This window comes from Pleurodeles waltl, chromosome 9 (assembly GCF_031143425.1).
Source record: "Pleurodeles waltl isolate 20211129_DDA chromosome 9, aPleWal1.hap1.20221129, whole genome shotgun sequence".
Classification (NCBI taxonomy): domain Eukaryota; kingdom Metazoa; phylum Chordata; class Amphibia; order Caudata; family Salamandridae; genus Pleurodeles; species Pleurodeles waltl.
This window is the reverse complement of record NC_090448.1, coordinates 371,114,323-371,127,071: the sequence shown is the minus strand read 5'-3', so window position 1 is coordinate 371,127,071 and position 12,749 is coordinate 371,114,323. Positions and strand designations below refer to the sequence as shown.

Sequence of the window (12,749 nt, the reverse complement as noted above, 5' to 3'; positions counted from 1 at the left end):
CTTAACTCCTGATGTTTTTGCCGTACGGCCCTGTTGTCATTTCAGCAGTGTTTTGAAACTGCAGTTGGGGTTTCTAAGCATTGATATTTCTCGTTGTGAGTTGCAAAAAGGGGAGAATGTTCCTTTTATGCCTCTGAGATTCGAAGTGGGTCGCAAAAGCCGCTTTTCAAATTGAAAAGACATTTCTGATTGACACCTTTCAGAAATGTACCTTCAGTACATAAGTAGAAGTGATTTTGCCTCACATAGGGCCAGATGTAGCAAAGGTTTGCGACTCGCAAACGGGCAGAATCGCAATTTGCGACAGTGCAAAATCGGAAATGGGATGCAAAAAGCCCATTTCCGACTCGCAAAAAGCGATGTGCCCCGTTTGCGAGTCGCACCCGTTGCGACCCCCTTTTGCGACCCGCAATGTGCGTGTCGCAATTTGCGACTCGCAAAGCTTATGCAATTGCAACTCGCAAATTGCGACTAGTCGCAAAAAACCCAGTTTGCAAGTCGCATTTACCACTAACTCAGAGCAGGTGGTAACCATTACCAAAGTATAAAAGGAGACCCAGAAGGCATCTGGGTCACTCAAGATGGCGGACATATACCTGATAGCAGTGAGGAGGAGAGTCTACGCAGCCCAGCAGAGGAGGAGGAGGGGCCACAGACAGGAGAAGATATATAGAACAAGGCAGACCCTTTTCCAGCAAACTGAAGAGGAGATCTATGATAAATACCGCCTTAGCAGCGCTGCCATTCTAGAATTAATAGATTTACTAAAACCACAGCTAGAACACAAGACCCTGCGTGGCTGCGCCATCCCTACGCATGTGCAAGTACTATGCGCACTGCACCTCTTGGCATCAGGGAGCTATCAGGGGGTCATTGCTGTGGCAGGTGGGGTATCCCAAAGTGCAGTGTCAAGGTTCCTCAGGGCATTCCTAGATGCCTTAGTAGCGCACAGGTCTCAGTTCATATACTTACCAAGGAATGAGGCAGAAATTAACAGCACGAAGCTGGACTTTTACCGCATTGCCCATTTCCCCCAGGTCATTGGATGTGTAGATGGGACACACATTCAAATATGCCCCCCGCTAATCTGGAACATATTTTTCGCAACAGAAAGTGTACCCACTCACTCAACATACAGGTTGTTTGTGATGCCCATTACGTCATCACGGACATCGTAGCTAAGTTTCCAGGCAGTACCCATGACTCATACATTTTTAGACATAGTGGGATCCATCAACGCCTGGAACGTGGGGAGTTTGGAGACGGATACCTCCTAGGTAGAGCTGCATACACCTTGCAGACACACACACAGGTCACTGTGCACGACTATCTGGACTTACTAACAGTGTACTTTTGTGCCCAACAGGTGACAGTGCATATGCTCTAAGGCCATGGATCATGACTCCATTTTTAACACCCAGCAATGAATCAGAGAGGCAATACAACAGTGCGCATAAGAGGACCAGGAACCTGATCGAGCGCACCTTCGGACTCCTGAAGGCAAGATTCCGATGCCTCCACCGCAGCGGAGGCGCCCTCCAATACACCACCATTACCGCCTTCAAAATTGTGGTCGCATGCGCCATCCTCCACAACATAGCCACCAGACGTGGGCTACCTCTCACCCCTGCAGACCCAGATCCTGATGAGGAAGAGCAAGAACAACCACACCGCCATCATGGGGATAGGAGTCTAGCTAATCAAGGCAGACTGAGACGGGAACACATCGCAACGCAATATTTTGGACGGTACGTGTAAACTCCCACCATACTCACCCATTAACCAGACACTCCTTTTGTTAAGTGGAAGAGAAATAACTGTTTTAATAATGTAATGGATGAACTATATACATGATTCAATTGTCCATGGGCAGGGAAATGCCAACCACTCATGTGGCACATTAAAGCCATGTGCCACATTTGTTTGTCCGGGCTGTTGGCTAACTTCTCCTGCCCCTCCTGCCAGCCTGGCTGGTCCCAGCCGCATCTATGGTGCTCTGCCTCCCACTCCTTAGCACCCTACTGTCAGCGGCAGATACACTGCTCACTGTGGAGCCCTCTTCACTATCTTGGGGTGTTTCCCCGGTGGCCCTCGACATCTCACGTGTCTCCATTAGTTCAATGATATGTGTGAGACGTCCCAGGCCCCTGGCAACATCCCCAGCAAAATGGCCCATCTCAATTTGCAGGCCAACTGTCCTCCTCGACAGGCCTGTTGTGTTGATGGCTAGCCTGCCGATTGATGTGGCCATCCTGTCCAGTCTTAACATAATCTGCCTATCCCTGCGCCGCCCAGCCTCTGCCTGACCCAGCAGTCCGGCCGCCAGTTCCCTGATGGCAGAGGCAATGTCCCCAGTGTTCTGGCACATCAGGTCCATCCGCCTGTTGAGGTGCCGCATGCTTGCCTGGTTTTGTCTTTCAATGCGGTGCAGCACCCCACTGATCCTGCCCAATGTTGTGTTTTGCAGGCGCTGACCCCGCAGCAGATGTGCCTCACTGCTGGTTGGAGGATGATTCCGGATATCAGACGCTCTTGCCCTGCGACGCCTGCGCAGTGGTGGCTGCCCTGTCCTCGCACCTGTATCCTCCCTGGCTGTTGCTGGGGCAGCTCCTGGCGTTGCTGTTGCAGCAGGCGTTACAACTGCAGGAATGCTGCTGACTGTGCATGTGGGGGTGCTGGAGGGTCCTGGGGTGTCCTCCTGGGCCTGGGTGCTTGGGGTGTAGGGGGTGTCTTGCTCAAGACCTGTGGGACATGGGGAACACACTGTCAGTGTCTAGTATCTGTTGCACAATTCCTAATAAACATTTGCCTATGCACTGCCTATTGGACTACATTTCCCATAATGCATCATTCTGGCTTTTTCTACCCTGAAATTGAGCTAATTTGGTTGTGCATGCACATGTGTACATGGTGGGTGGGGTATGACATTGATAGGGGTACAGGCTTATCACATGGTACTCACCGGTTGATGTGCTGGGCTCTGAAGTGTCCAGGTCCCCAAATCCACACACTGCCTCCGGCTCAAAGGTTTGCTCAATCCTGTCTTCAAGGGGTGTGGGTGGTGGCACAGATGATGGTCCCCCTCCAGTGCCTCTCATCTCCCGGAGCCTTTCTGCCACCCTCTCCTTGGTCCGGGAGCGGAGGTCATACCACCTCTTCCTTATGTCCTCAATTGTCCTGTGGCTCACCCCCAGGGCATTGATTTTCTCCTGCATTTCCTGCCAGATTTTTCTTTTGGTGGCCTCTGGAACAGTGAGGGCAGCTCTCCCAAAGAGCTCATCATGGTGCTGACAACATTCTTCGGTCAGCACCTCAAGCTCCCTCTCTGAGAATTTAATTTTCCTTTTTCGGGGGGTTCCCTCCATGGCTGCTGCAGCTAGCTCAGTGTGCAGACTGGCAGTTGTAAAAGGGTGTGGTCCAGCCTCCTCCCAGGTGTATTTGTTAACTTCCTGGCTGTGATGTCATCATCATGTGCCAGGAAGTGTTTCCAGAGTGTTTTGGTGTGCTTTCTGGAGTGTTCTGCTGCACCTGCAAGCAATTTTGAGGGAACTCGCAATTTGCGACACCAACTCGCTAATTGCGAGTTCGTTTTTTGCACACTCGCAAACAGCGACCTCGCAATCTGCGGACTCGCACACAGCGTTGCGAGTCCGGATGCGAGTCGCTAAATCGGACCGGTTTCTTTCCTGGCATACCAATTTGCGAGTCGCATTTTGCGAGTCACATTGACTCGCAAAATGCGACTCGCAATTTTTTTGTTTCCTACATCTGGCCCATAGTCTTTGATTTTGTAAATCACAGTTTGCAAATGCAAAAGCCGTTAATGCAATGAGCCCATGGTGTTAAGAAAGTCTCAGTAGTAAGCTGCAACATTTTCACTTTGGAATCTTCCTAAATAAGAATCAGGGGCCAGATGTAGCAAAGGGTTTGCGCCTCACAAACGGCGAAAAACGCCGTTTGCGAGGCGCAAAAGCCTCTCTGCTATGCAGAAATGCATTTTGCGAGTCGGATCCGACTCGCAAAATGCATTTCCGACTCGCAAATAGGAAGGGGTGTTCCCTTCCTATTTGCGACTCGCAATGCTATGCAATTTCATTTGCGCCCGCGAAAGCGGTCGCAAATGAAATCGCTGTTACCATCCACTTGAAGTGGATGGTAACCCATTCGCAAACGGGAAGGGGTCCCCATGGGACCCCTTCCCCTTTGTGAATGATCACAAAAACAATTTTTCAGAGCAGGTAGTGGTCCTATGGACCACTGCCTGCTCTGAAAAATACCGAAACAAAAGGTTTCGGGTTTTTTTCTAAGTGCAGCTCGTTTTCCTTTAAGGAAAACGGGCTGCAGATAGAAAAAAAAAAAACTGCTTTATTAAAAAGCAGTCACGGACATGGTGGTCTGCTGCCTCCAGCAGGCCACCATCCCCGTGAGTGCCCATACTCGCAATGGGGTCGCAAACTGCGACCCACCTCATAAATATTTATGAGGTGGGTCTTTGCGACCCCATTGCGAGTTGCAGAAGGTGTCTGAGACACCTTTCTGCATAGCAAATTGCGACTTGCAATTTGCGAGTCGCACGGACTCGCAAATTGCAAGTCGCAATTTGCTTTCTTCCTGCATCTGGCCCCAGGTCTGTTAAAAATAACTCGGCAATGATGTTAAAACAAAAGAATTTCCAAATTAGCCATGCATATGTGTGATCACATTTTCTATTCGCTACAACCAATGAAAACAGTGTGAATCTTTCAGTATATCCAAAGTTGAAGGGCCCATTTATTTTCGGTCTTTAAAAAACTCGAATGAAAGTTACTAAATGCATTTTGTTCTCTTTTATGAACATTTCGTGCTCCTCAAAAAAATATTCCTTTGTGTAATAACTTTCTGAAAACGTTTAACGTGTTATTATAAACAAATTTGTACAAAAGGTTAGTGAACAAATCTGAGGGCCAGCTTTACGGTTGTGAAATCACCACGGACCCTGAGGTGATCGCTGGGCTATCTCAGGAGCCTCGTCCGCAGTGGCTGCTACGTAGAAACTGAAAGTTTGTTGAATGGTCGCCATGCTTCAGGCAGCCCCTCACTAATCTTTTTTGTTTTTCAAAAACAAATTGTCAAAGCGGAGTTTGTTCTTGAAAAACAAAATACTAACGACCCAATCACCCTGGGTGTTTTCTTTTAAGTTTGGGGTTCAGTATTATTTTTCTGTTTAAAACTACCAGGTTTTCTCTGATGGTCCAGATCAGAGACTAAAACATAAGATGGTCCACTCTGAACAGGACGAGAGGCCTGATGTTCTTACACCAACGGCCCCTACTCTGCCAAGCCATTTGCATAAGGTTTCTGACCGCAGAGCCAGAAGGCCACTGCCATCAAAAACCTGACGGTCTACCCGAAACTGACAGTTTAATGGACAGGGTATTCAGCCACATTTATGGCAGGTGTCTGCCAAACCCATAATCAGGGCCTCAATATTTTATAATATTTGTATGATATTTGAATAGTTTGTAGTAAACTTAGAGAAATAAATGTTCTTATCTTCATAAGGTAGTTGTAAGTTTGAAGGAAAATGAAGCTAATTTGGCTTTGCCTTTTCAAGGAACAAAGTGAAACTTTGTTAGCTTCATCCTGGACTGGTTGCATGAACGCCATCAACTATGGTGGCCTTCTATGAAAGCTCCGATCATCGCTGATGAAAACCCTATTTAATATTTCAGAATCCTGGGAAGAAAGATGCCTTTTGGGCCCGAATGCTGAAGGGGAAAATGCCTTGGAGCTGGGGAAGGATCAATGAAGGGGTTGTGACCCTTAACACATGTGGGCATTGATTGCAGAGTGTGACCCCTCCCACACCATAGAGAAATTTGCCAACAGTGATGGGTATACCAGCTGCTGTGCTCATGGTCCAGTATGCAGATTAATGTCACAGAGGGCCTGCTTTGGCTGCTGTCAGGTCGGAGAATGAAGAAGTTGAGTACCAGACACCAAACTGAACCCAGTGGCAGCGGGTGACAAAGCGGATCTCTCCTGCCCTCTAGTGGGGTGCCGGCTTTCCTAATGCAAACGCCAATGGATTGGCTCTATCACTGGTTAAGGCATGCCAGATCTAGAGAGAAAAGCACAGGGGGAGTTGCTTGGGCATAGTAGAGGCCAAGGGCGGTCTTGAGACCCGATGCTCTGACAGAGCTGCTTGCCTTTGGGTCTCAAGGCACCGGAGCAAGCACAACTAAAGGCTGGTTGCTGAATCTTACTGTAGGTCGCACATCACTACTTGGAGCCTGGGGGCACAATGTCATGCGGAACAGTGGAAGTGCCTCCCTCACTCAAAAGCTCCCACTGCCAGAGTCAGAACTTCACAGAATTCAAAGCCTCTGTGCCTATAGTCATTTCATCCAGGGCAGTGTACATTATATAGAGTGTGTAGATAATAATATACTAATCCAAATGCATTAGAATTGTTTATGGCCTATGTGGAAGTAGAGGACTAATGATTTGGTAAGTGAAGACAGATTTTTCACACTGGGGAGACAAAGTGAGTGTGACTCGACTGGCTGATGCGACGCACACCACTGAAGCTACAGACAGAGCACTATTACAAGGTTGGCTCTCCCACCTAACCAATGAAAAACAGAGATGCTTCTTGGAAGCAACAGATATCAAAGCCCAAATGGATGAACTTAGAGACATATGTGATACAGGGCTAAAGCACAAAGGGGCATTTGAGGAGAAAAACTATTTTCATAGTGGGCCTAACAGTACAAGTAGAAGGACTGGGCATGAAGCTCTGTCTAGAGAACTTAGATGTGGAGCTCTAAATACTCTTAAACATTTTTTTATAGAGCTAGAGCATAGGGTTATAGAGCTTGTTCCACATCCAGGCCTACCATCAAACCTAGCCGTGGCATGTTTTCTAAGTTACAGTGACAGTCCTGATACTGAAGAGGACAAGGAGGATAAGTACAATGATGGTGTATAACAACACACTTTTGTTTCAGTATTACATATCTTTAGTCAACAAACAAAGAAACTCCTTCCTGGAAGTGAAGCCAAAGCTTAACTACCTGAGTGTCAGATGTATGCTTCTGTTAATGGATAATAGTAAAAGTTGTAGATTATAAAAAACACTCTTTTCTTTACAAATGCCAAAGAGGGATGGGACTGTGTAGAACAATCGGTAGCCACTGAAAAGGCCTCAAGATATGGTAAATTCATATGGCAAAAATAGAAAAGACAGAGAAAAACTAGACAAAAAAAAACTCTAAGGTTCCAACTGGAAAGCAAGCAGAGATGGGGAGGATGTCCTCATTCATTTGAAGCCCAAAAGCAGAACACTCAGGCACTGGACCACAATCCTCATCCTCAAATGATTATCTCTTTCTTCTTTGGCAGGGGATCAGGAGCTGTTCAGTGTTAGTTGGCAAAGACCTTCAGAAACTGGTTAAGGGATTAGGGGCCAGATGTAGGAAAAAAGCAAATTGCGACTTGCAATTTGCGAGTCCGTGCGACTCGCAAATTGCAAGTCGCAATTTGCTATGCAGAAAGGTGTCTCAGACACCTTCTGCAACTCGCAATGGGGTCGCAAAGACCCACCTCATAAATATTTATGAGGTGGGTCGCAGTTTGCGACCCCATTGCGAGTATGGGCACTCACGGGGATGGTGGCCTGCTGGAGACAGCAGACCACCATGTCCGTGACTGCTTTTTAATAAAGCAGTTTTTTTTTTTTCTATCTGCAGCCCGTTTTCCTTAAAGGAAAACGAGCTGCACTTAGAAAAAAACCCGAAACCTTTTGTTTCGGTATTTTTCAGAGCAGGCAGTGGTCCATAGGACCACTACCTGCTCTGAAAAATTGTTTTTGTGATCATTCACAAAGGGGAAGGGGTCCCATGGGGACCCCTTCCCGTTTGCGAATGGGTTACCATCCACTTCAAGTGGAGGGTAACAGCGATTTCATTTGCGACCGCTTTCGCGGGCGCAAATGAAATTGCATAGCATTGCGAGTCGCAAATAGGAAGGGAACACCCCTTCCTATTTGCGAGTCGGAAATGCATTTTGCGAGTCGGATCCGACTCGCAAAATGCATTTCTGCATAGCAGAGAGGCTTTTGCGCCTCGCAAACGGCGTTTTTCGCCGTTTGCGAGGCGCAAACCCTTTGCTACATCTGGCCCTAGGATCTGGTGTATGTCTGGAGACCGTTCAACCAATGGAAACTAGACAGTTAATTTTATGCATGGAGCTATGACCTTCATACAAGTTTGAATCAATTTTTATGCAATGGTAAGTTAATTCTCCAATTCATTAGTGCTGAGTATTAAGGGAAGAAGCTCTCAGACAACACTCCCTTACATACTGACTGGGATGGGAAAATCTTTTGCTGAAAAATCTACATATTGGTTATGAGCATCAGCTTTGGAGGACACAATATTTAGAGGCATCATTAGAGATGCAACACAGTGTTATTTCTCAAAAAGTTGAAGCTACACAAGGACATCCTATAGGGTATGACCCTGATGCTTTAGGCTTGGTCCTTTGTTCTGGACCAGATGGTTCTCAAGCTTGTTGGGATCCTGGTGAAGCAAATCTGTTGGTTCCTCATGCCCATTGGCACATACAGACTCTACAGTGGAAATTTCGACTTCACTGGGCTCAACATTCAAGATGCCACTCGGGCAACATTTATGTTTCTGAAGAGGAAATCAGGGACCTTCAGTGATGGATGGCAGATGCCAACCTGATATATATGTAAGACTGTTCTACCTAAACATGCAGAGCTTATTGTAGTGACAGATGCTTCATCTTTGGGCTGGGGAAGTCACTTAGACTAGGTGAATGTCAAAGGCTTCTTGTCTACAGTGAAGTAGCACCATCACATGAACCTTCTGCAGCTGCATGCAGTCAAGCTGGCCCTCCAAGCCTCTCCTCCTCCATGAGGGTTAAGTTGGTAGGCTCTTCTGCCCTTTTCTGGAAGTTCTGAGGCAGTGGTAGTAGTTGGAGCAAGGGATCCCTCTGAAAGTCAGTGGGTTTCTTGAACGTCCGGGTAAGTAAACTCAGCAGGCAGACTGCATATACCTCATTGCCTGACCACCTCTTTATCCTGTAAAGTTTACTTTTAGTAGATAACAATGTTTCAAGTTAGATGATGCACACTGTCAATGTCCTCAATTTGTCGGTGAAGCATTGAATCTAAGAGCACTGAGCATAGTATAAAATGACTAAAAATATGCAGTGGTGGCACCGATATGTGGCTCAGTGTTGTCACTTCCAAAGGTGGGACTGAGCGCCACAGAGTCTGATAGCACCACTTCCCTGTGCATGAAAGCTATTGCAAAAAGTTTTAATGACCCAAATTTGGTACCTTCAATCATTGAAGAGATGGATTATCCGTAGTTGGATAGAAGATGAAGCAGAATGAATGTTACCAAATGTAAGGAACATATTCATCATCTGCATGTGAAGTTCACCAGCTCAAAAGGTTCACTAATATTTATTTACCAAAAACCTTGATGACGGTGCTGACCCCAGAGAACCCCATAATTGGTGGATAGCAGGTCCAATGTAAATGAACTGTTTCAAACACTGTGCTATTCCCCCTACAAAATGAAGTAAAAGATCTCAAAGTTTGATCAAATAATCCTAGCCCTAATTTCAAAAGAGCAAGTAGGAGGGAATGCTCCAGTGTGTGGATAACCTCCAAGAGATCTGGAATGATAAACAGAGAAATGTCTCTTGGGTAAACTGCTCAAAATATTTAGGGACTGATTACGATATTGGCGGACAGGGTTACTCCATCACAAATATCACGGATATCCCTTCTGCCCTATTGCAATTCCATTATATCCTATCGAAATCGTAATACGGCAGATGGAATATCGGTCACGTTCGTGACAAAGTATTCCATCCACCAAGATAATAACGAGGCCCTAAGTCTCTGTAAGCAAGATTTCACCTGGCATATCATTCTTTAAAGCTCATGGGTTCTGTGCTCCTTAATCGTCTTTCTGGGTAGTTCCTTATTACCAGTATTGATATGAGATTGGTCTGCCTTGGTTCAGGGAACTCCCTTGGTATTGTGTGAGAGGACTACAGAAATTTTGGGACACTTTATTGTGTGTATATTGGGTGAAGTCATTGTCCATCACTGTAATGCTCTTGACCCTCTATCTGTCATAGGTACCAATACCCGTGTGTGAAACAAGGAATGGAGTTAGCCATAACTGCTGCCCTATTTTTCTGTATCCTCCTTGGAGGTCTGTTTCTTACTTCATGGAAAATCCATCAGAAGAGACGCACTCTGCCACCCGGGCCCATACCTCTCCCATTCTTGGGCACACTGAGAACGATTAAACCTGACCTACTGTATAACACATATTTGCAGGTAAGAGACTATGACCAAAAAATGTCTGTAGTGTCAGGAGAGCAAGACTTCAACTAGTTATGTTGTACATAATGAGAAGGTTGGTGGGGTGGTGTCTTTTTTAAGGGGGTTTAGTATTACTTTTTCTTTATGGGAGGTTGTTTGTTTTCTTTTTTTCAGGAAGGAACAATGTTGTCACTTTCTGGGGAGGTTTAACTTGTTTCTTCTGAATGAATGGAAGTTGTTAATATCCACAGAGTGGTTAGGTGTGGTTACATTCTCTCATAAGTAGTTAAGTATTGCTTGTGCTACTTTACTCCTGAGGAATTGCATGTGGTTACGTTTCTCTCAGGGTGGTTTGAGTCTTTTCATTTTACGAATAGGGGTAGGGTGGTATCTTTCCCCCAGGAAGATTTACTGGTATTACATTCTTGTCACAGCCTGACAAACAGAATCTGAAGAGTCCCTCTGAGCCTTCAGGGGAAGTCTTGCACGTGCCTTAAAGCACACATTGGGAGAACACCCCCTGTTGATGTTGGGGGCAAGATCCTATCAAACACATCCCTTGAAACACAAAAAGAGAAGAGAATGGCACTCTTAAAGTCACAGGTAGCCAATACTCCTATCTTCTTCCATAAGTGGTAGGTTCTGTTACTTTTTCTTATAAGGGATCTGTACTGCGTCTATTAACTATAAAGGGTCTGATGCTGCTCTTGTTTCTAAAGAGTGATTGGGTACTACTTTTATTTTTTAGGATTGGTCGATATCTGTTACGTGTCCCCACCCCTCATGTGGGTCACAAACTCTTACTTTTCTAATAGGTAGGATGCTGGTACATTTCCATTGAACTGGCCTCTGTTACTGTCTAAACCAGAAGAGAGTTCCAAATCACAATGATTGAGAAAATACAAATTGTATTTTTTAAAGAGGGAAAATGGACTGAGATCTACGTGACTTCTCCTGTCTGGATATATCATACCAAGTGATATTGAGTGCTGTGGTTTCGCTGTGTTTTTATTTAAAGAGGGCTTTGAGCAATTGTCTTCTTTAGGTTAGAAGCCTCATCCTAAAAGAAAACTGATTTGGGAATTAAAAAACAGGAAAATAAGCTCTGTTCATCTTTACATTTAATATGTTCTGAAGAATACTTTTAGTTGATTTAACTGTCCTTGCCGATGTGTAATGTAGTGTATACAATGTGTGGGTGTACATAAATACAGATTGGGAACATTGTGGGAGAGTTTGTCAGTTGGAGTAGAGTGTTGCAGTACCTAGGTAATGAAGTATCACATGAGGCAGGTGCTTAGCACTTTTAAGAGTGTTGAAATGGAAAGCAGCAGCAGCCCTGCTCAGAAAGGGTCTCACTTGAAAAGGTGACCCCAAGCGTTGGGACACGACTAAATGGGTAGTCCAAAAGCAGATAGAGTGACCCCTTTGGCTGGTATGGAGAGATAGGCTGGGCACGGTAGGGGTTCTCTCCTGTTGTTTTTCTATGGTTAAATGTTTCAGAAGGTGAGCTAACTCTGTATCACTTTTCATTTCCTCCTTCTTGGAATATAGGGTCTGATTTAGAGTTTGGTGGAGTGGCTACTCCTTCACAAAGGTGACTGATATCCCGTCTACCGAAATATAAATCAGATTAAATCCTATAGGATTTATATTTTGGCAGACAGGATATCCATCACTGTTGTGACAGAGTAATCCCTCTACTGAACTCCAAATCAGACCCAGTGTCTAAAACCAGGACATGTATGGAGTAGGCAGTCCCCTACTAAGTCCTGGGTGTGTTCTGACCTCAACCCAACAAATTGGAGGATGATTTAATTTGATGTCGATCCATAGGTGATGGACTGTCCTGCCCATCTGAAGGTTCTGCATGCTTCTCTATTGGGGTGGTGCTCTTGCTTAGCAAAATCATGGGATCCAGGAGCTGGGTTACCGAGCTCACCCAATATGAGAAAGTACCGATAGATAGCAGATGTCACTGTACTTCCACTATCTGAGATCCTATCCTGTGTGTGCACACACACACACACACATTTACTAGAAATATGACTTATATTGATTAACAATGTTTCTAGAATGCTCATTTGCTGATGAGATCATCCTGATGCTATAAAACATGAGAGTAAGATATAAGTGCCTCAACCTACTATTATATTGTAAATAACCAGGTCTTACACTTTTTCAGAAAAATCATAAAATCTTTTTCTGCACGAAGATCAGCTATCAGCATAAAGAGGGAAGACAATGATTCATATATAGAAAGTAACAGACACATTTACTTTGAGCACACATGAGATTGGAACACTGTTTTCTAATTAGAAAAATATATTGTGGGAACTTTTTAGTTTCAGCTAACTTAGGGACAGATGTAGTAAAGAAGCATTTTGCGAGTTGC

The 12,749-nt window shown here is 45.3% G+C and overlaps 1 protein-coding gene across 1 annotated transcript in view; it reads left to right on the top strand.

The window, feature by feature from the left end:
• LOC138259315 (cytochrome P450 2B19-like) overlaps positions 1 to 12,749 on the top strand; it is a 473,070-nt gene that overhangs the window by 66,548 nt on the left and 393,773 nt on the right. The window contains exon 2 of the mRNA XM_069206945.1: positions 10,165 to 10,369. Coding sequence (XP_069063046.1) covers positions 10,193 to 10,369 — 177 coding nt within the window. The 5' untranslated portion in view covers positions 10,165 to 10,192. The remainder of the gene's footprint in view (positions 1 to 10,164; positions 10,370 to 12,749) is intronic.